This window comes from Rhododendron vialii, chromosome 6a (genome assembly GCF_030253575.1).
Source record: "Rhododendron vialii isolate Sample 1 chromosome 6a, ASM3025357v1".
In the NCBI taxonomy this organism is placed as follows: Eukaryota; Viridiplantae; Streptophyta; class Magnoliopsida; order Ericales; family Ericaceae; genus Rhododendron; species Rhododendron vialii.
In genome coordinates, this window is record NC_080562.1 from 4,946,203 (window position 1) to 4,966,108 (window position 19,906).

Sequence of the window (19,906 nt, forward strand, 5' to 3'; positions counted from 1 at the left end):
TCTCGATCGTCATGATTGTCTTGCAATCGTGTGGCTACTATAACAATGAATACAACATAAGCCTTAGTTGATTATCAAGTAAATCGAAAGTATAGATTGCAAAGGTAACTGTTGAGTCATTTTTTATAATGCTCGATCTGAATCGTTAGGATTTCACATCTTATCGATTGTAGTATTGTCACCAAAATCGAAGATCATTCGATATCAACGACCACATGATCGAAAGCTATTTAATGCGTTCGGAGACGTTTAAGTGTTATGATACACTAAATGAGTCCCACCTGAGATCTTTCTTGGCAATCGAAATCATCTATCTTTGACGTAATATGAATAAGATCATTTGTACCAGAAATGAACTTAATCCCATATGGGTAGACACTTGATCAAATAAGAATTATTTTTAATTTAAGAATTTGTGTGCCGATAAAGGGGCTACTTTTACTTGATCCAGCCAAAATTTTATGAAAAACTTATGATTAAGAAAGACAAAAAAATGAATGGTTTTGATTGGAAAAGTTCCATCGTGATCAATGTAATCGGAACAAATATTTTCATTCTTGAAAGTTTTAAAAAGGGGGGAAAATTGATATTACTGACTAAAAATTGGTGAAAAATGCATATATTCCCGACTAAAACTATTATTAGTCGGCCAAAATATATCAATCCCGACTAAATTAATTAGTCGGGAAATGTATTTCATTTATTGATTTTTTAAATTGTTGAAAAATGCATATATTCCCGACTAAATTTATTATTAGTCGACCAAAATATATAAATCCCGACTAAATTAATTAGTCGGGAAATGTATTTCATTTATTGGTTTTTTAAATTGTTGAAAAATGCATATATTCCCGACTAAATTTATTATTAGTCGGCCAAAATATATAAATCCCGACTAAATTAATTAGTTGGGAAATGTATTTCATTTATTGGTTTTTTAAATTGTTGAAAAATGCATATATTCCCGACTAAATTTATTATTAGTCGGCCAAAATATATAAATCCCGACTAAATTAATTAGTCGGGAAATGTATTTCATTTATTGGTTTTTTAAATTGTTGAAAAATGCATATATTCCCGACTAAATTTATTATTAGTCGGCCAAAATATATAAATCCCGACTAAATTAATTAGTTGGGAAATGTATTTCATTTATTGGTTTTTTAAATTGTTGAAAAATGCATATATTCCCTACTAAAATTATTATTAGTCGACCAAAATATATAAATCCCGACTAAAGAAAGTTTAGTCGGGAAATATTAAAACTTTTACCAACTATTTTTTATTTAGTCGGTAATTGGTAAATAATTGGCGACCAAACTCATTTTAGTCGGGAATCTTAGTCGGCAATTGTGTAATTTGTTGTAGTGAGCGTCGGGAGGCGTGAGGGAAGGATGAGGGTGAAAAGTGATAAAAGAAGGGAAAAAGAGTTTCCGATCAGAGGCCGACGACGGAGGAAAAAAACTCCATAGGGAGATCGATGGTCCCCAGAATAAGACCGATGGCGCCCAGAATAAGACCTTGCAAGGCCCATGAAACATAGTGTTAAGCAGTTAATTGCATGCCCACAAAATCTTGTTTAGGTGGAGTTTGGAGTAGAGTAACTTGAAATATTCTTCTTAGACAACATCGTTGTTTGTTCCCATCTTAGTAATATTCTCTTCGAATTTTTTGGGCAGTTTCGTCTCATTTGTGTTTTTATATTTTTGGTGATTTTTTAATCAAATTTTCTATTTTTTGGATGTATATAGCGTACTTCAATTTAGAAATTTTTTTAGTAAAAATGTTAAAAAATTAACTAAAGACGAAAAAATACGCAAATTTATGAAGCATTTTTTCTATCTCAAAAATATATGTCAAAACTGACAACCAACTACATTAATTATTTTATGATTTTTTTGAACGGAAAAAATAGCATTTTATTAAGGGAGGGGGGAACAATTCCAACGAAAAGTTAGAAATACACTTGAGTGCCTAAAATACCCAGATAAAACAATAACAGCACAAAACACCTAAAATGCCTAAAAACCCATATACAACAATGGAAGGCCAGCCCAAAAGAAAACCCATAAAACCTAACCATAGATCGCTGCCCACTGCATTAATTAAACAGAGCCACCTCCACCACCGGATTGCACTGCGGACATCTACCACGCCTCCACAGGCAACCCACCTGTATCTCTCGGGAGAGCTGCTATTCCCCCCTCCCCTGACACACACCCCTCCCGGCCCCACCACCCCTTTTCCGGAATTACCCCGCCCCTTTCTCTCTCTCTCTTTCTTCCTTTTCTTCTTTCTTTCATTACAGTTTCTTTCTTTCTTTCTTTCTTTTCCTTTGCTTTCCAGTTTAATTTTTTTTTTTTCATTTTATTTCTTTTTCTTTCTTTCTAGTTTGAATTTTTTTTTCTCTTTAATAATAGGTTCTAATTCTAGGCTTTGTAAAGTAATTAAGAAAAAAAAAAGTGTTTCAATTGATCATGTTTATACGACTGTTTTTTTTTTTTGTCCTTTATAGATTAAAAAATATAGTTACGAAAATAAGTATTTCAATTTTCAATCCGTTTGAATAAGTGCAAAGATGCTATTTTTTCTGATCATTTCATCCTAAATGGTCGTAATAAATTTTTGGTTCCAAAGCCTTTTAATGGACATTTTAAGAGAGTCTTAGAACTAAAAAATAAGTCTTAGGGTGTTTTGTTGAAAGGCCTTAAAAAGATATGAGTAATTAAATAAAGAAATAAATTAAAATAATATGATCAGAATAAAAAAATCTTCACACCCGTTCAAACGCATTAAAAATTGAAGCACTTAATTTTTTAATCATATTTTTTAATATATATAAACGGTCTAAAAAAATTAAGTGCTTAAATTTTCGCTCCGTTTGAATAAGTGCAAAGATCTTGTCAATATAATCAGAATAACAAGATCTTTTCACCGATTCAAATGGAGGGAAAATTTGAGCACTTAATTTTTTTTAGACCGTTTATATATTAAAAAATATGGTTAAAAAATTAGGTACTTCAATTTTTAATGCGTTTGAACAGGTGTGAAGATCTTTTTATTTTGATCATATTATTCTAAAGAGACATAATCAAATTTTGTCTCTAAAGCTCTCATAATTACGTTTCTGCTCTATAGGATTGCAAATTGATGGTGCGAATTTTTTTTTAACCCAAACGTCGCCGTTTGGGGTAGCAGAGCCCAGACCAATTAAAATGGCGGAGAGAGGTAATTAAAAGGGCTGAGGGAGGGTAAAAGAGGAAAAAGGATGTGGGACCGGGAGGGGTGTGGTGTCAGGGGGGGTGGGAAAAGCAATTTACATCTCTCGGGTTTCTTTAGAGAAACGCGTACAAACTAAAAACTTTGACCAGGAATCAGGTGAAATCTCTAGGTTTTTGAGTACGTCAATTATTTAATGATAATAACCAGTATCTTTGTACCTGAATTTTTTTTTAATTTTTATGTTTTGGATCAGAATCTTTTACCTTTTACATTTATTTTGACGAGAAGAATTAGAAATGTAAAAAAAAAAATGAACTTGACATTGAACAAATTTTAGAAAAGCAAAAAGCTATGACTCAATTATTTTTTAAAATTATTGTGGTCTTCAGTGGTTATTTTATGTCACTCAATCCAAACTATTTTTCTTTCTCATCAAGATGAAATGAAAAACAGAAAAGAAAAAAAAAATTGATGCAAAAGATCAATAAAAACTTAGAAGACAGCAAGAAAATATTTTTGGACAAAAGACCTCTTAATTAAACATTTCCAAAAGGAGGCTGTAGTTGAGACAGATCCTAGGGATGATGAACCGTTTGACTTTGATGTAGACAAAGCTGTGTTGGAAAATGAGATTCAAATTGTTGAGGAGGTGGTAAATGAGATTCAAATTGTTAAGGAGGTGGTAAAAACAAATGTGGAAGCTGAAAAAGCTATTGGGGCAAAAGAGAGAGCTTTACAGCTAATAAATGTAAGCATGCAAGGATGTAATGATAAGACAGCTAATTCTTCTTCGGGAGTTAAGGCATCAGCTTGGGGAAGTGGAAAGGTCATGGATAGTATGAGAGTGATGGCAGCAAACAACACTACATTCAATATCAATTTGGACTCACTAACTTTTGTAAGGCTGAATACGTGCATTTAGACTCCAAAAGCAAGACTAAGTAATTTGGTTGATAATCAAGACAGTTGGGTAGAGTATTCAGTTAAGGAAAATCCAGTAATTGCCGAAAATTTAAGAGGGAAAAATGATGAGGACGATAATATTCCTGAACATCATATTGAAGCATACTGAACTGAAAATGGACCTTTTTCTGCGCCAATCAAAGCTGTCGTAATGGGGTAAAAGGGAAGAAGAAGAGGAAGACAATTGATGAGACTCTGGGATTTTCAAGGGTCAACTCCCTCAACAACAAGAGTCGGAATAACAAACCAAAGTGTGCGGTTTATAGGTCTGCCGTTGCAGCGCTAGCACTCTCTGCATCTATCTCTTCAGACGGAGTCATTAACAAAAACAGAATAATTCTGGACGAAGCTCGAGCAATTTGGACCTGCAACAAGATCATGGGGTTGGGGTATGATGGTGAGGAGGATGAAGTCATAAGCAAATTTGCAGGTATGGTAGGTGAAGACTTGGACAGAGCTGACATAGTGGTAGGGCAGACCTAGCTTTCTATTTCATTGCAAGTCGCTTTTTGAGTCTTGTTTGCTGAAATTAGGGTTGCCAAGTGTCTTGGTTTTTGGGTGGGTGGGGTGTCGTGTTCTATGTGGGAGGTGGGAGTGTCTTGGTTTTTGGGTGTGTGGGGTGTTTTCCTGTTATTTTAGTTTCGTTGGATCCTTTTGGGGGTGGAGTTGGGCGGTGTTTGGATTGATTTTTTGTCAATTCTTGAATCTTGATATATAATATCCTTTTTTTGCCGTTGAAAAAAAACATTTCCAAAAGGAAACTGCATGTCTTACCACACATGTAGCCTTACTGATTGTATCAGCATCACAATTGAGTATCTTATTTTTAATTACCACCGTCGAGAATTTCCAACATCACGTCCATGAAGTCTTTCTCCACGGTACCTCTGCCACCCAATCACCGGAGTTTTTTCGCCATTTATGTAAATTTAACCTAGAGGTGACCCTTTTAGACTTATTTTTGTCTTTATTAAAAAAATTAAGAATTTCGATCATAATTTATTATTGTTCCAAGTCATTTTGTTGAAACGAATCAATAAGTCACAAAAGTTTAACACAAAACAAATAAATGCAAAAAAAAAAAGAAGTTTAACTTTTTAAACCAAAACAAGCCTACTTCGTCTCATCATGACATCATCACCGTTGTCAAGTTGCCGCGAGGCCCACGACACTTCCCTCGTCTCCCCCTCCTTAACTACGTACAATGTAGAAGGACCAATAAAATGTTGGTGTTCAAAGCTTTTTTAATAGTTGATTGAAATACATGAAATATAAAACTTATACGAATAATAAAGATTATTCCAAAAATAGAAGAAGGTAAATATGAATTTGGGATCATGTGGCCAAAGGAATTAATTTCTTTTGAATCCCCTAACTCCAATGAGGATGGTTTACCCGAGACCAAATTACCTACACTGACATTATAGCGAAAATAATTAGGGCACTCACATCTGCATTCACTTCTCCCGTCTTTTTTTCATCATTAATAATAATGTTCTGTTAGAACCAGCCGGGATTCGTTTATACTGGGAAAATCAATTGCAACACACGATAAAGTAATCAAGATTAGAAACTTATTGGAGTAATTTCAGGTGTCCGGAAATTAGCAATATATCAAAGCTAGTATTTGGATACTATATCCTTGAAGCAAATTTGTCCCTCACACTGATGCTCTTCGGGTTACTCGGACATTTGTCTCCCAGAATTACTTGATTATCAAAAGACAAAAGCAACACTTCAATTTGTCTAACAGGCAAACCATGAAACTATGCAAAACTTGCCGACTCTATGCATGCAGAATGTATGCAGGAATCTCGTGTATGAAAAGGGAGGAGATGGGTACTACATATACAGTGCCGGCCCCGAACTTACTATTAAATCGTACAAAAATTTTAAAAATTAAGTACAAAAAAAAAATCAAAATTACATTATTTTTTTTAGCTTGAATAACATTAAAAAAATCAACATCAAAATGTAAACCCCAATAATAATGCTTTATGATTAGCATAATCCGATTTAAAGAAAACAACTTCTCCTAACAATTTTTGAAGCAAATTTCTCAATTGACTCATCGTACTTTACTTATCCAGGAACTTAGGCTCATTCTGCTAACTTTTGTTTTTTTGGTTGATGGAATATATGTTTGAAAAGCATAAGAAGTTTTAAAAGTCTCAAATGCCCAAAAATACTCTTAGTGGATTCGCGCCTCATTTTCAATTGAGATCATAGCCAATCTCTTTAATCTCTCTTGCGAAATAGTAGTTCGAAGATAAAAATTAATACCGTGTTAGCTTGCTTGATTTATTTTAACTGACTTTTTTTTTTCATCAATTGTAACATATCACTTATAGATTACTGTTGGGAGGAAAACAAAAGGAGGTAGAATAAAAATTGTGGATTGGAGGAAAACAAAAAAAGACGTAGAACAAAAAAAAATGGAGAAAAAACAAGAAAGAGCACGCCTGAAAATCGAACCAGGCACTGCCGGTGCTTTAACAGCATCTCAGCGATCACTACACCAAGTAAAGGGAAGGGAAATTTTTTTAAATTTATAATATAACTTAAAAAAAATTTTTTTGGTTGCCCCAGCTCGAGAGTTGCCCCAGACCGAAGGCTTGCGAGGCTTACCCGAGGGCCAGCCCTGTACATATACAAAAATAGGCACCCGAATGGAGGGAAAAAAACAAAACAGAAACGAAACAGACACCAGGTGCGTCTGTTCATGCGCGAACGGTCATGACGGAAAGAGAAATAAATCCGTTGGGGATGAAAAATAAAAGTAGGTCATGACGGAAAGAGAAAATAAATCCATTGGGGAGGAAAAAATAAAAGTACTTGGGTCAAACACATTTTATTTAATGACCCAACTCAACCCAGCCCGGTTCGGACAACTGCGGACGCGAGTGTGGTAAATGGCTCAAAGCCCAGTCAATCCATGTCTCCTCCCCTTACAAAATTTGGGTGCCCGAAGGGCCGTGTCAAACTTGTCGTACAAGAACCCAAATATTCTTAGTTGCCACACCAATGTGGGTTAAGCACCTTTTTCCTCTTCTACAAATGTTTACATAGGCATTTTTACAGTCAATTTCTTATTCATCATTAATTGAATTTAACCAACCAAGTGTTCGATATTAATCTCCTCACAAGGACGAACACAACGGTATGTGGGTCCGACATCATAGAAATGTGGGACCCACTCAAAACTAAGATCAAAATAAGTTAAAATCAATATTCTCCAACAGGTTCTTGTTCTAATGATAATTAATCAATGATTAACTACATTGATTCTAACGCCATTGAAGCAAATACAGAACCAATTTAAAATTAGTTACACAATAATATTTAGTTTAACTTATTTGTCATCTAGATAAAAATGACATGAACTCATTATTTATGCGTTATATTTCAAGGTATTATAAAATTTTGGGTCCTTACAGTCACAGACAACCCCAAAGCTGATAGAACATTGAAGCATAAGTTGGTCAAAATCATCCATAAGCTTTAGAAGGCAAGCGCGGAGTGAGGAGGACTTGAAGTGGCATTTCTTTGACATTGTTGAATCTAAGACTTTCAGTCATATCAACAGGTTCATCAGATGGCGTTGCAATTTCAAATGCATGTACCAGACTAGCAAGCGTAAATTGCAGAACTTGGAGTGCAAAAGAGATTGCAGGGCATCCTCTCCTCCCGCTTCCAAATGGCAGCAACTCATAATGCATCCCTCGCAAATCAACATCCTTGTGAGTCGTCAAGAACCTTTCGGGCCGGAACTCCCACGGGTTGGGCCATACCTGGGGATCATGATGAATTTTCCACAAATTCACAAACAGGATGGTGCCCGCCGGGATGTGGTACCTGTCCACAGTGCAGTCCTCTAAGTTTTCCCGTGGCGGCACGAGTACGGCCGGTGGGTATAAACGCAAGGTTTCTTTGATTATGGCTTGGATGTAGACTAGGTTTTTGATGTCTGATTCTTGTACTAGTCTTTGTCCTCCAATTTGGGTGTTTAACTCTTCTTGGGCTTTCTTTAGTACGTGGGGATTGTTGAGGAGCAAAGCAACTGCCCATGTAAGAGTTATGCTTGTAAGACCGATGGCACCTAGAATAAGACCCTGCAAGGCCCATGAAACACGCATAGAGTTAAGCAGTTGCATAGATGACCATTCAAATGAATTCTGTAGGGTTTCGACTACATTATTTAAGGATAGTAACATGTATCTGTTACGATCTTAATGTCCCACATCGGTTAAGTATGGGCTTGGCCATGTGCATATTAGCTCTTTGGCACCCTTCTCTTGTCATCCAATTTTTAAGGGTAAGTTCTACCCAAGGGTTTGTATCATTTTGTACCTGGACAGGGGGTGTGTGCTGTGCAGCTTCGTGCTGCACAGTGTGCTGCACGGCTTCCGGCGAGGCTTTTCAGGCATCAGTCCGACGATCGGAGACGTTCATCGCGTAGAGCTCGTCGAGTTCTTTGTGAGTATCGAAAATCAGCTCGATCGAATATCGTTAAGGGTCTCATCCGAACATATATAACTTGAAAAAAAATGAATCCTAATGGATACAAAACATTGGATCAAAACCACTAAATCCATTTTTTTCAAGTTATATATGTTCGGATGAGGCCCTCAACGATATTTGATCGAGTTGATTTTTGGTGCTCTCATAGAACTCGACGAGCTCTACGCGATGAACGTCTCCGATCGTCGGACCGATGCCAGAAAAGCCTCGCCGGAGACCGTGCAGCACGCTGTGCAGCACGAAGCTGCACAGCACACGCCCCCTGTCCTTTGTACCTACACTTTTTTTAATTTTTATGTTTTCGGTCAGAATCTTTTATTACCTTTTAGAATTGTTTTGAAGAGAATAATCATAAATGCAAAAAGCAAAAAATAGAACTTGCCTTTTTTTTTTTTTTTTGTCATATGTTATACATCAGCGAGAGTTAGCGGGATGTTAATATGTTAGTCAACGGGGGTTTAGAGGTTATCCATAATCTTGAACCACAAACCTACTCTCCGTGGGACTTGAACTCAGGTCACCACTAGGTAGAGAAATGAGACAACCTACCTGACAAATTTGATTTCCCAATTATTGAACCGCCCCCTATATATATATATATCTTATTGACGCGAAAAATTTATGAAAACTTAGAAGACAGCAAAAAATAGGACCATATGGTTAATTTTGTACAAGGGATTAAACATTTCCAAAAGGAAACTGTCTTACCACACATGTAGCCTTAATGATGGTATCAGCCTCAAAATTGAGTATCTTATTTGTACCACCGTCGAGAATTTCCAACATCACGTCCATGAAGTCCTTCTCCGCCTCAGCCACCTGATTACCGGAGTTTTTTTGACGTTTATGTTCGTTTAACCACTCTTGAAGTAGGTCATCCATTTTTTTTCCCGTCTTCTTCACCTCCTTCTCGTACCCTCCGAAATCAAACCATCTGAGATACGGGATCGCATCCGCCATGGTAAATGTCCCCATTAGATCAAAAAATGGCTTAAACGCCTCCCGAAACCGGTCATTGACATTTATTCTTCCATTCCCTGGATAATTCCTTTCCTTGGTAAGTAAATGGGTAATTCACAGAATTTAACTAAAAACGAGAACAAATTACCCTTTTCCCTTCTTTTGCTGATCTATTTTGGAGAGTCGCGTGATTTAAAATATTAATTTTCAAAGAAGTAAACACACATTTGTTTTGAAAAATAAGAATAATTTTCCAAATGACAATTCTATCAATCCAAATATCCAATGAGTCTCCTCCAATCTGATAGCTACTAGTAAAATTTAAGCAACTCAAATGTTTGATGATATAGAGGAAATTGGGCAATTCGTTGTTATACTTTTTTCTACATGAATATATACTAGAACTTCTGACTTGATCAAACTTATAAATTAGTGTGATGGTTTGAATCATATAGGTAAGTTCACTATAGGTCTTGTCCGGGAGTAGTACAATACTGTACATTTCTTATTTTTTGAACGGTGAAAAAAATTTTATTAATATTTGAATAACCATTACAAAGACTAAAAGGGTCAAGTATAAAACGGTATCATAGTCTCCAAAAAAAACATTTCAACTAGGTTACATAAGCCTATAGATAATTATATGCAAATCCAAGACGTAACAAGAGAAGAAAAAAGCCCATCGCCTAATTGAAAGCCCAGCGCCTAATCTCCTGAAATAGAAAATAGAAAGCCCATTGGCTAATCTCATGAAGTACAAAAACCATATTCCCACGATTACTGTACATATCTTTGGGAAAGCTAGGGGAGGTGCTGTGCTCATCTAGATCATTGATCTCAGCAATCAACAGTCCAGATAACTGAATGGTTGAACGGTTGAGATTACGCACAGCACCGTGCAATTCGGACCATTGATTGCCGAGATCAACAGTCCGGATGGCACATTACCATGCCGCACGACACCTCCTCCGAACATCTCAAATCCCATATGAGGTGATTGCTAGCTAGAGACAAACATTTCAGGTGCAGACACAGACATAGACGAGTCTAAAACTGTGCGATTTACGTGGGTCTTACAAATATAAAACCTACATTAGACACCTACAGATACTTTTGTTTTCGAATTTTGTCTTAATGCCCGTCTCTAAAAAAACATTATGTGACCACTAAAAAATGAATAATGTGTCAAGAAAAACAACAGAATGTAATAGATTTCAAGCACTAGTAGACGAAAAGGATTGAGGCTCTACACAAAACCTGCAATAACTCCAGCAGTCAATTTCAAGGTTATGTCCTCCATCCATATCTTCATCTCTACCAAACAACTCCCCTTCTTCACCCACTTGTTATAAACTTCTTTCACCGAGTTTTTCAACTCCGACTCGCGCACATGACTGCGCATAGCGAGCCGGTGGTTCGACAAAAGCTCGAGCACCGTGATCTTCCGCATCTCGCGCCAGTAGGGCCCATACGGGCTCAATGCGAAATTCGCGTAGTTATAAGACAAGTGATTGATCGCTATAGATTTTGGCCGGTTTGGGAATGCGTTGTCGTTTAAGCCGGATAAACATTCTTTGGCTATTTCCGGCTTACTTACCACAACGGCTCGGTGGACTCCGAGCCGGATTGTGAATATAGGTCCGTGTTTGTCGGCCAAGGCTCCCAACAGGCGGCCCATATGACCGCGTAAGAGTGGGAGGTGGCCAATTAGAGGCCACCCGCCCCCGGCTTCTGGTGGAACTTTTTTGTTTGGAATAGTGTTTTTTCTACGGACGCAGTAGAGACAGAGAAAGAAGATGAAAATGGAAGGAATAATCGTGATTGGGGACGGGAGGAAGGACCCCATGGTGTTGATTCAACTTACCATGGTGTTGATTCAACTTAATTGGATTTTGAAGTTGAGATATGTGATTCAATTTCGTGTATTTATAGAATAAAAAAATGTGGGCCTTCTGTTTTTTAGGTCTTTTTTTTTGGCTTTCGCACGTCGTCGGTGCCCTCTTATCTTTTGAAGATAGCATAATTTTGCGTTTTGTGTATTTTGCGGATCGTTACTCTGTGCTTTTCTCCTTAGGCTCTTTTTTGCCTTCGCTCGTCACTGATGTTTTTTTTATTTTAAGACGATATCACAATTGTACTTTTCTTGTCATTTTGTTGGCCAAATAACACCGTTCATTGTAAAACAATTAAAATGACAATGGTAAATTTGGCTTCATATGCATGCTTTTAAGAAGAGGATTCAAAAGTCCCTTATTTTTTTTAAAAAAAAAAGTCAAAAGTTATTTCGTGTTCTGTTTTTTTTTTAAAAGTCAAACGTCAAAAGTCATTATTTGTGCTCTGTTTCTAAAAAGGCAAGACTTTTTTTTTTTTTTTTTTTTAAGTCAAAAGTCATTTTGTGCTCTGTTTTTGTTTGCAAATTGCTAATCCCTCCCTGACTCCCTCTCTCCCTTCCCTCCCCCCCCCCCCCCTCCGCTTCCCCTTAAAACCCGGACCCGCCCGCCCGGCCCCCGACCTAAAATCCGGCCTACCTAAAATCCGGCCTACACCCCAGGCCCCCCTTCCCCAACCCAATAAATTACCCCACGTTTTAATTTCTTTCTTTCTTTCTTTATTTAATTATTTTATTTTATTGATTTAACTTCTACAAATAAAAACATTTCTATATTAAAATATATAATTCAAGAATTAAGTGCTTCAAATTTCAATTCAGTTGAACCAGAGGCGAAGATCGTATTTTTTGATAGTTTTATTCTAAATGGTCATAATGAATTTTTTGGTGTAAGGCTTTTCAACAAACACCCTAAGACTTATTATTTAGTTTCAAGGCTCTCTTAGGGCGTTCATTGAAAGGTGTTGGAGCAAAAAATTTATTACGACCATTTAGGATGAAATGATCAAAAAAATATCTTTGCACCGGTTCAAACAGATTTAAAATTGAAACACTTATTTTTTTAACTATATTTTTTAATATATATCTAGGAAAAAAAGGGAAAAAAGACAGTCGGATTCATTAGAGGCAATACTTACACCTCATGCTTAGAGTGTGAACAAAAGACAAGTATAAAAAATGTTTATTCGTGTGCCAAGATAAGGCAGCGATCGACTAATCCAAAAATGTTGATTCGTGTGCCAAAAATATTATTTATGGAGGCTATAAAATGAGGACTTTGTGTTTCAACTATATTTTTTAACTAAATGATCAATTAAAACACTTTTTTTTTTCTCTTAATTACTTTACGAAGCCTAGAAACTCATACAAAGGAAAGAGAGGGGGAGGGGGGAGAGAGGTCCTCATTTTCCTATAAATAGAACCCTTTGTTAAGCCATTTAACTCACTCCTTCAATCTCTCCAACTTTTCTCTCTAAAAACCTGGTGTTTGTTCTTCCTTTTGTAGACACCCCAATCTGACTTCCCAATCGTTTTACTTTGTTCTTTGGTTTCTTGATTCCCCGATGATGAATCAGATCGAAAACAGTCTCGAGAACTTGGAATGGCTTGAGTTTGGCATGTGAGGAACCCATCCTTAGCCCTAAAACCTTTGAATCAGAACCTGGACCTTGGGTTTGATAATCGCGCGACACACTAGGACCCTCGCGCGATGGTCCATTTGCCAGGTGGTGGTCAAAGTCAAAGCTTTGACCATTGACCCTCGCGGGGGTTGGCTGGACACTCGCGCGATGCTCTCACTTCATCGCGCGATGGTCAACACCTGTCATTTTCACCCAGATTGCGTGGTGGTCAAGGGGCTACAGGCCTATGTGACCCCGTTTTTCTCGACTGAACAGCGTTCTGGGGGGCTCCCCTTGCACCACCTCACCCCCCATTCTCCCATCACCTTTGCCACCCCACTCCTCCACCAAACAATTGTAACCAGCATTGTTGGCTGGTTACAAGGCCTTGGCTAGCCACCAACCAACCCTTTCTCCTATAAGTACCCCCCCTATGCTTCATTGCAAAGGGTTACCAAATTCTCTCTAAGAAAGAAGAAGCAAAGCTCAAGCACAAATACCCCATACCACACTCACTCCTACACCATCACCCTTTAAGCACCACCACCTCATTCAAGCCATCTCCAAGACACTCAAAGCAAAGGTATAATATCTTTCTACTCACTGTTCGAACCCCTGAGGGGGGGCTGGCAGGGTCAAGGCTGGTAATCGATACCAGTTCTGGCCCTAAAGCTGGCAAGGTTTCAAGAGCCGTTACCAGGAACACCCTCGCGCGATGGTCCCATACACTCGCGCGACACTTCTGTCTGCGTGAGATTGGACCACGTGGGGAAGGGACCCTAGTCTTTAAGTTTATTATTGTGTTCATAGTCTTTTTAAAGTCTTTTAAGGAGCTTTAGCTCACTACTTTGTTGTTTTGCATGTTGAAAATCATTGTTTAGCTTAGTTTATAATACCTCTTGGTTTGGAATGCTCTTGGGATGCTCCTGAACATGTCTCAGGGCTCTAAGTATGCAAAGCAATTCCTGGAAGTCCAGTCTGAACAATCGCGCGCCTGTATCACTCTGTCGCGCGATGGTTTGTGGTTTTCCAAGGACTGCCCTTGCATGAGCAGCTTGGCCTTGGCCTCTGTTTAGACACCCCCACTGTTTAGGGGTTGTGTTTTCATAATATTTCCATCTGTTTGCTGTAATATTGTTTACTTTCAAGTATTTATAAACTGCTTGGTTTGCACCTGGGTGAGCACTGGTCCTTCCAAAGCCCAGAAGGGGGTGAAATTCAAACCATTGGTGAAGCGTCAATACTCGCGCAAGTATATGGTTGTGTCGCGCGACGGTTTGCTTGCATGCAGATGAACTCACGCATGCAAGCTGGCTGTTTGTTCGTGCCAAAATCATACACAGCGCTGCCTTGATGTATGATCGACGTTTTGAACTTCATTCCATTTATTACTTGTCATCTCATTAATCCTTGTCATATCTTATCACATCCCGCAAATTGTTACAGTATTAATCCCCGATTAACTGTTCCCCCGCCCTAATTGGCTAAAAAATTGATTAATCAAACAGAATCGCAAACAAACATTTTCGCAAATGCCTAAGTAGAGATCGATCTCCGGATTGGGCGAGAGGGGTGCCATAAAACCCTTCCCCTCTCGTAACCTGGCTCCCGAACCCAGATATGGTTATGACGGACTGGTTCCTTAACTTTTTCAAATCAATCAGCGCGGCAAGTGCTTCGAAATACGGTTCCTTGGGTGTCGGACCTTCAAAACCCGAGTGGCGACTCTGTATTTTGCGAGCGCTTGCTTCCCTGCTCGCGCTCCCTCGATCCGGGCCCTCGCGTCTCGGAATCCAAAAATTCCGAAGGGCACGCTGCCCACACCTTTGTTCTTGGTATTCTTGAGTTTCTTCTTGAGTTCTTCAAGAAACTCAACCCAAGGCCTCCACCAAACCACCACCCAACCAGTCTCTCAATCCAAAAAGTTTAGTGAAGATTTAGTTTCGAGAGAAAAAGAAAGTCTTCTTTTTTTCTCTTTCGAAGTTACCGTAAGCTTACCCTAAACGGTAAAATATTTCTAGTCACCTTTTGTAGTGAAAATTTTAGTTATATTTTCTTTTTGTGTTTAAAAATGCATGTTAAGTTAAAGTACTAAAAATAGCTAGCAAACTTGTTATACTAAAATTACTGGTCTAAAGCATAAGTGGTTTCCACTCCAAAGGAGTCCGTCCATGTGACATTATGTTTTACGATCGTTTTTACAACTGTGGAGTAACCCAATTGATCGTGTCGTTTCCGTATAAAAAATAATTAATAAAACAGAATAATTACTACTATCTAAAAGATAGCGGTAAGTACTCCGAGTATCGTCCTCAGGGATTACAAAGGCTAAATTGCAATTGTTTCAATTAATTTCTATATTAATCCGAGCAAAAAAAGATTGATTGATTGTTGGTTTCTTAAAACTATTGAACTAAAATTAAAGACGATAGAAAAGTAGGAGAAGAATTGATGGGAAAAAGTTCTAGGGTTTCGAATCCACTCTTCCCCTTCGTAACCTAAATATGTTTCGATTGTAGGTCATATATTCGAATCAATCCGGATATCGTAGGATTGCAAGCCCTAGAGATATCTCCTTAAAATAATTTATGAATCACCAATCGGCGTGGACTATCTCCGCCTAGCACGAATCGTCTTACTAGCACGAACCGTCTCTATAGCACGAACCGTCTCTAATCAAACACGGATCGTCTTACCAGCATGACTCGTCTTACGTAGTATAATCCATCTAACCAGTTATCATAAAACAATTAAAACCGTTGTATGAACGTGCATAAAACCTAGAAATTCATGCACACGATTTGGTGGAAAGAATAATAGTAATAAATTCTGAATAATCATACAACCGTGATTCGAATAATAAAACTCAAATCAAAACATAGATAGTATTACTCAGAGTTCGAGTTTCATCTATACCCCAGAAAGCGGTTTAGCCACTCATAGGAAAGAGACAACTTAATCTTGATTTAGCCTCCATGACAACAAGAACTTTGCTTGTTCACTGTTGGCTTTCGTATGTCCGTCGCTCCACGGCAATCCACGCCTACAAGCTGCCGACGCCAAGTCAGTAGGTTTCCATTGCTTATATAGGATTTCAAGCATTAATTACATTCAGTCCCTTGAACTTCATGCTTTAATAAATTAACCATCCAACTTTGAAGCATTCTGCGCTTTAACCCCAAACTTCATTAAACTCTTCTTTTTATCCAATATTTTGGGCAATGAACTCGATCAACCTATAAATAAAATAAAAGCAAAATAAATATCAGATAACAAATATAAATAACTAACAAGTGTAATTTGGAGAGCCAAAATATTAATATTTCGGCACTTATCACGCCCCACAACTTACACTTTGCTAGTCCCTAGCAAAGAAAAGAATAGAAAAACTAATGAAGACAAATTAAAATAGATAGTTCTTTTAAACCCCCGGGCAGCCCCGGTAGGACGAGTGAAGTCTCGTGAGGATTTTCAATAGTGATCACCCACAAAACACCGTGAATCCTCTTACACGGAACCCACAACGTGCAAGTAAACAGGACAAGGAGCCGCAAGGAGAATCGAGGAACGGGGCTGCCATCTGGATTTCTTTGGTTCCGAGTATTGTTTAGTTTTCTTTGGATATTTTGTTCCTTTCAAGTTATTTAAAGTTTTGTTTAATTATTCGCACTTTAATAACTCATTTTAATTTTTGTTCTTTATAAAAGTTATTCGTTGGTTCTCGTTTGATTTAGATCTTTTAATTATTATTTTTTTCATCTCACGTATTAAAAAGCATGATTAATTCTAGGATTTTATTCCTTTTATTTTTAATAATGAGTGAGTAGTTTTTCTGAGATTTGGTCGTTGGGTAAAGGCGCATCGCGACCTAATTAGGATTCGTCTTGCATTTTTTTGGTACATTAATTTAATTAAATAAATTTAGTTGGTGAAAACTACGTTCGTTGGACGAATCCGAGGCATTGTCGGGACTCATGGGAGCGGGAATGGGGGATCAAAACCTGCTCGCCGCTGTGTACGGGACCGACAACCTTAGGATTCGCATCTTTCGAAGTTTCCAATTCTCCCTAAATTTAACCGTTTTTAGAACCTTGAAAAGCGAGCGGATTCTGGTTGAGTAGCGAGCGCTGGATTCCCTATGACCGTGCCTCTCTTTTTATTCATTTGAGCAAGTTATCTGTTAGTTGTAGTTAATTCATCAAATCGACAAGGGGTGGCTACCTAAGAGCTAATTTTAATACTACAACCCGAGTTTCCACAGCACACACTTCACCGTCCTTAGTGGAGTCGACTCCGGTCTTACCGGATATTGTGCTACGTCGGTCTCCGCCCTACGCTTGGGGCAACCCATTATTTCTCGAAAGTTTGTCAACAAGTCTAGCTTCGTGTTGACTAAGGAAGGAATGGTGATTTTAACTGGACTCGTCCGACCATCCGACCTGGGACTTTCCTGGTTATTTCTATGTCAAACATAATCCACAAAATTTAGAATAATGATTTTCGGTGAAAATTTAGCATGGTTACTTAGGCTTTCCTCACAAACTATGTATCTGTCAAATTTTTTAGGAACACCGCAACAGAAAATTCTAGACGGAACAATGGATGACTACAACTTTTCAATTTCAGATAGTTGGTCATTTGAGAATGATGTTCGTAGTGAGGAGAGCGTCTCCCAAAATAGTCGCGATTATACACCAGAATTTACCACCGACCAGGGTAGTTTTTACTTTTATTGTTTTGCATATTCGTTATTTATGTTAAGACTGGTTAATGTTGTATTTATACATATTCATTTTTTTTATATAGATTTTTGAAAATAGAGAAGATATGTTAACTTGGGCGCGGAGCGTTGGTCTAAAATATGGTATTGTGGAGGTTATTTTAAATTCTACTAAGTTAAAAGGCAGCAAATTGCCGAAGTGCATTCTTGGTTGTGAAAGAGGAGGAAAGTACGAACCGCCACGGTATCTAGTTGAAGGGCAATCCTTACAAAGAAACACTGGGACTAGAAAATGCGATTGCCCATTTCAACTGCGAGGTATACCACAACATCCATACGGTATCAGGTGGGGTTTAGAGGTTATTAGTGATGTCCATAACCATGAAATAACAAAACATATTGAAGGCCACAAGTACCCGTCAAGGCTAAAACCAATAGAGAAACAATTTGTGGTCGACATGGCCAACAGCACCGCGCCTCGTGAAATTCTTAGTATTTTGAAGCAAAAAAACCCATCAAACACTAGGGAATCAAGAGCGTTTATAACACCATTTTTGCAAACAAAGCAGCCAAACTGGACGGTCTAACTTCTATTCAGTATGTCATACGTCAATTACTTGAGAAAGATTACCTCCATCAATTTATTACAAATCCAGATACCAACGAAATCACAGATATTATTTGGGTTCATCGTATGAGTCTAGAGCTATCTGTCAACTTTCCGTCCGTACTGATCATTGACGCCACGTACAAAACGAATGAGTATCGAAAACCACTATTGGAGGTTGTGGATATCACATCCACATGGGCGAACTTACTCGCTTATGTTCGCTTATCTTAGTAATGAAAGAGAAGAGACACTGACATGGGCATTAGATAACTTAAAAAACTAGATGCTTCAAAAGGGGGCATCGATGCCATTAGTGTTTGTTTCAGATCGAGATTTAGCGCTTATGAACGCCATTGAAGCATGTTTCCCCACGGCACATCACATCCTGTGTATTTGGCACATAAATCAGTGCGTCATGAAGAACTGCAGCCGTGTGCTTGGTCCATAATGGAAGCGCTTCATCACATCATGGCACTCGCTTATCAATTCATCTACACCTTCGCCTTTCGAACAGAAGTGGCAAGCCATGTGAGACGATTTTCGCCAGTTCCCGTATGTCATAACTTACCTGTAGCAAACATGGTTAGGGTCGTACAAAGAGCGGTTTGTTTCAGCATGGACAAATATATGTATGCACCTCGGAAGCAATTCAAGTCAAAGGTATAATTGCTTTTAGACTTTACTATTAAAATTTTGTGCATTTCTCTACTTCACTAAGGAATACTTTTTGATACTTTCATATTTAAACACAATGTATTATTCTATTACAGGGCAGAGTCTGCACATGCGAGGCTAAAGTTATATTTGGGGGATACCATGTCATCGTTACAAACATCTTTTGATAAAATCGATAAGATGTTGAAAAATTAGTTCGGGAAAATTAAGAAGTCGTTCGAGAAATCATTGAACATTCCATGCCACAAACAATTACGTGATGACATTTTTGATCAGGTAAGGTGTCGCATTTCATTAGAGGCAATGGAGTTCATACATGATCAGCTAGAAACCGCTTTAGAAGTATCCCCCACATTGTTGGCTATTGCAACTGTACGATCAAAATCACTCACGGATTGCCATGCATGCACGATCTTGCATATTATCGTTCCATTTCCACTCCAATTCCGCTATGGAGTATCCACGCTCATTGGACTAGGTTGTCTATGCACGCAACCGAGTTTAATGAGGAGGGAACACGACCTGACAAAACATCTCAGGTCGTTGAGATATTAGATGGGATGGATCCACCTATACGAGAGCATATCATAGACAAGATTATCGATATGGCAGATCCATCTCGTAGCACAGTTCGACAAAATTTTTATCTATACATTGAGATTTATCCAGTAAATGATTGGGCAAAGCATCTACTAATTTTACTAAATTGGTTCGAGCCTACGACA

At 38.0% G+C, this 19,906-nt stretch overlaps 2 protein-coding genes across 2 annotated transcripts; one reads left to right on the forward strand and one right to left on the reverse strand.

The window, feature by feature from the left end:
* Positions 1-7,530: 7,530 nt before the first annotated feature.
* On the reverse strand, positions 7,531-11,523 carry LOC131331120 (cytochrome P450 CYP82D47-like). The gene is made up of 3 exons (XM_058364960.1): positions 10,924-11,523; positions 9,415-9,743; positions 7,531-8,297 (listed from the first exon to the last, which is right to left on the reverse strand). Exons 1-3 carry the CDS (start codon positions 11,510-11,512, stop codon positions 7,674-7,676), a joined length of 1,542 nt encoding a protein of 513 aa, XP_058220943.1. The 5' UTR covers positions 11,513-11,523; the 3' UTR covers positions 7,531-7,673.
* A 6,251-nt stretch (positions 11,524-17,774) lies between these two features.
* On the forward strand, positions 17,775-18,737 carry LOC131328294 (uncharacterized). The gene is made up of 4 exons (XM_058361255.1): positions 17,775-17,843; positions 17,983-18,214; positions 18,302-18,388; positions 18,466-18,737. Exons 1-4 carry the CDS (start codon positions 17,775-17,777, stop codon positions 18,735-18,737), a joined length of 660 nt encoding a protein of 219 aa, XP_058217238.1.
* The last annotated feature ends 1,169 nt before the right edge of the window (positions 18,738-19,906 follow it).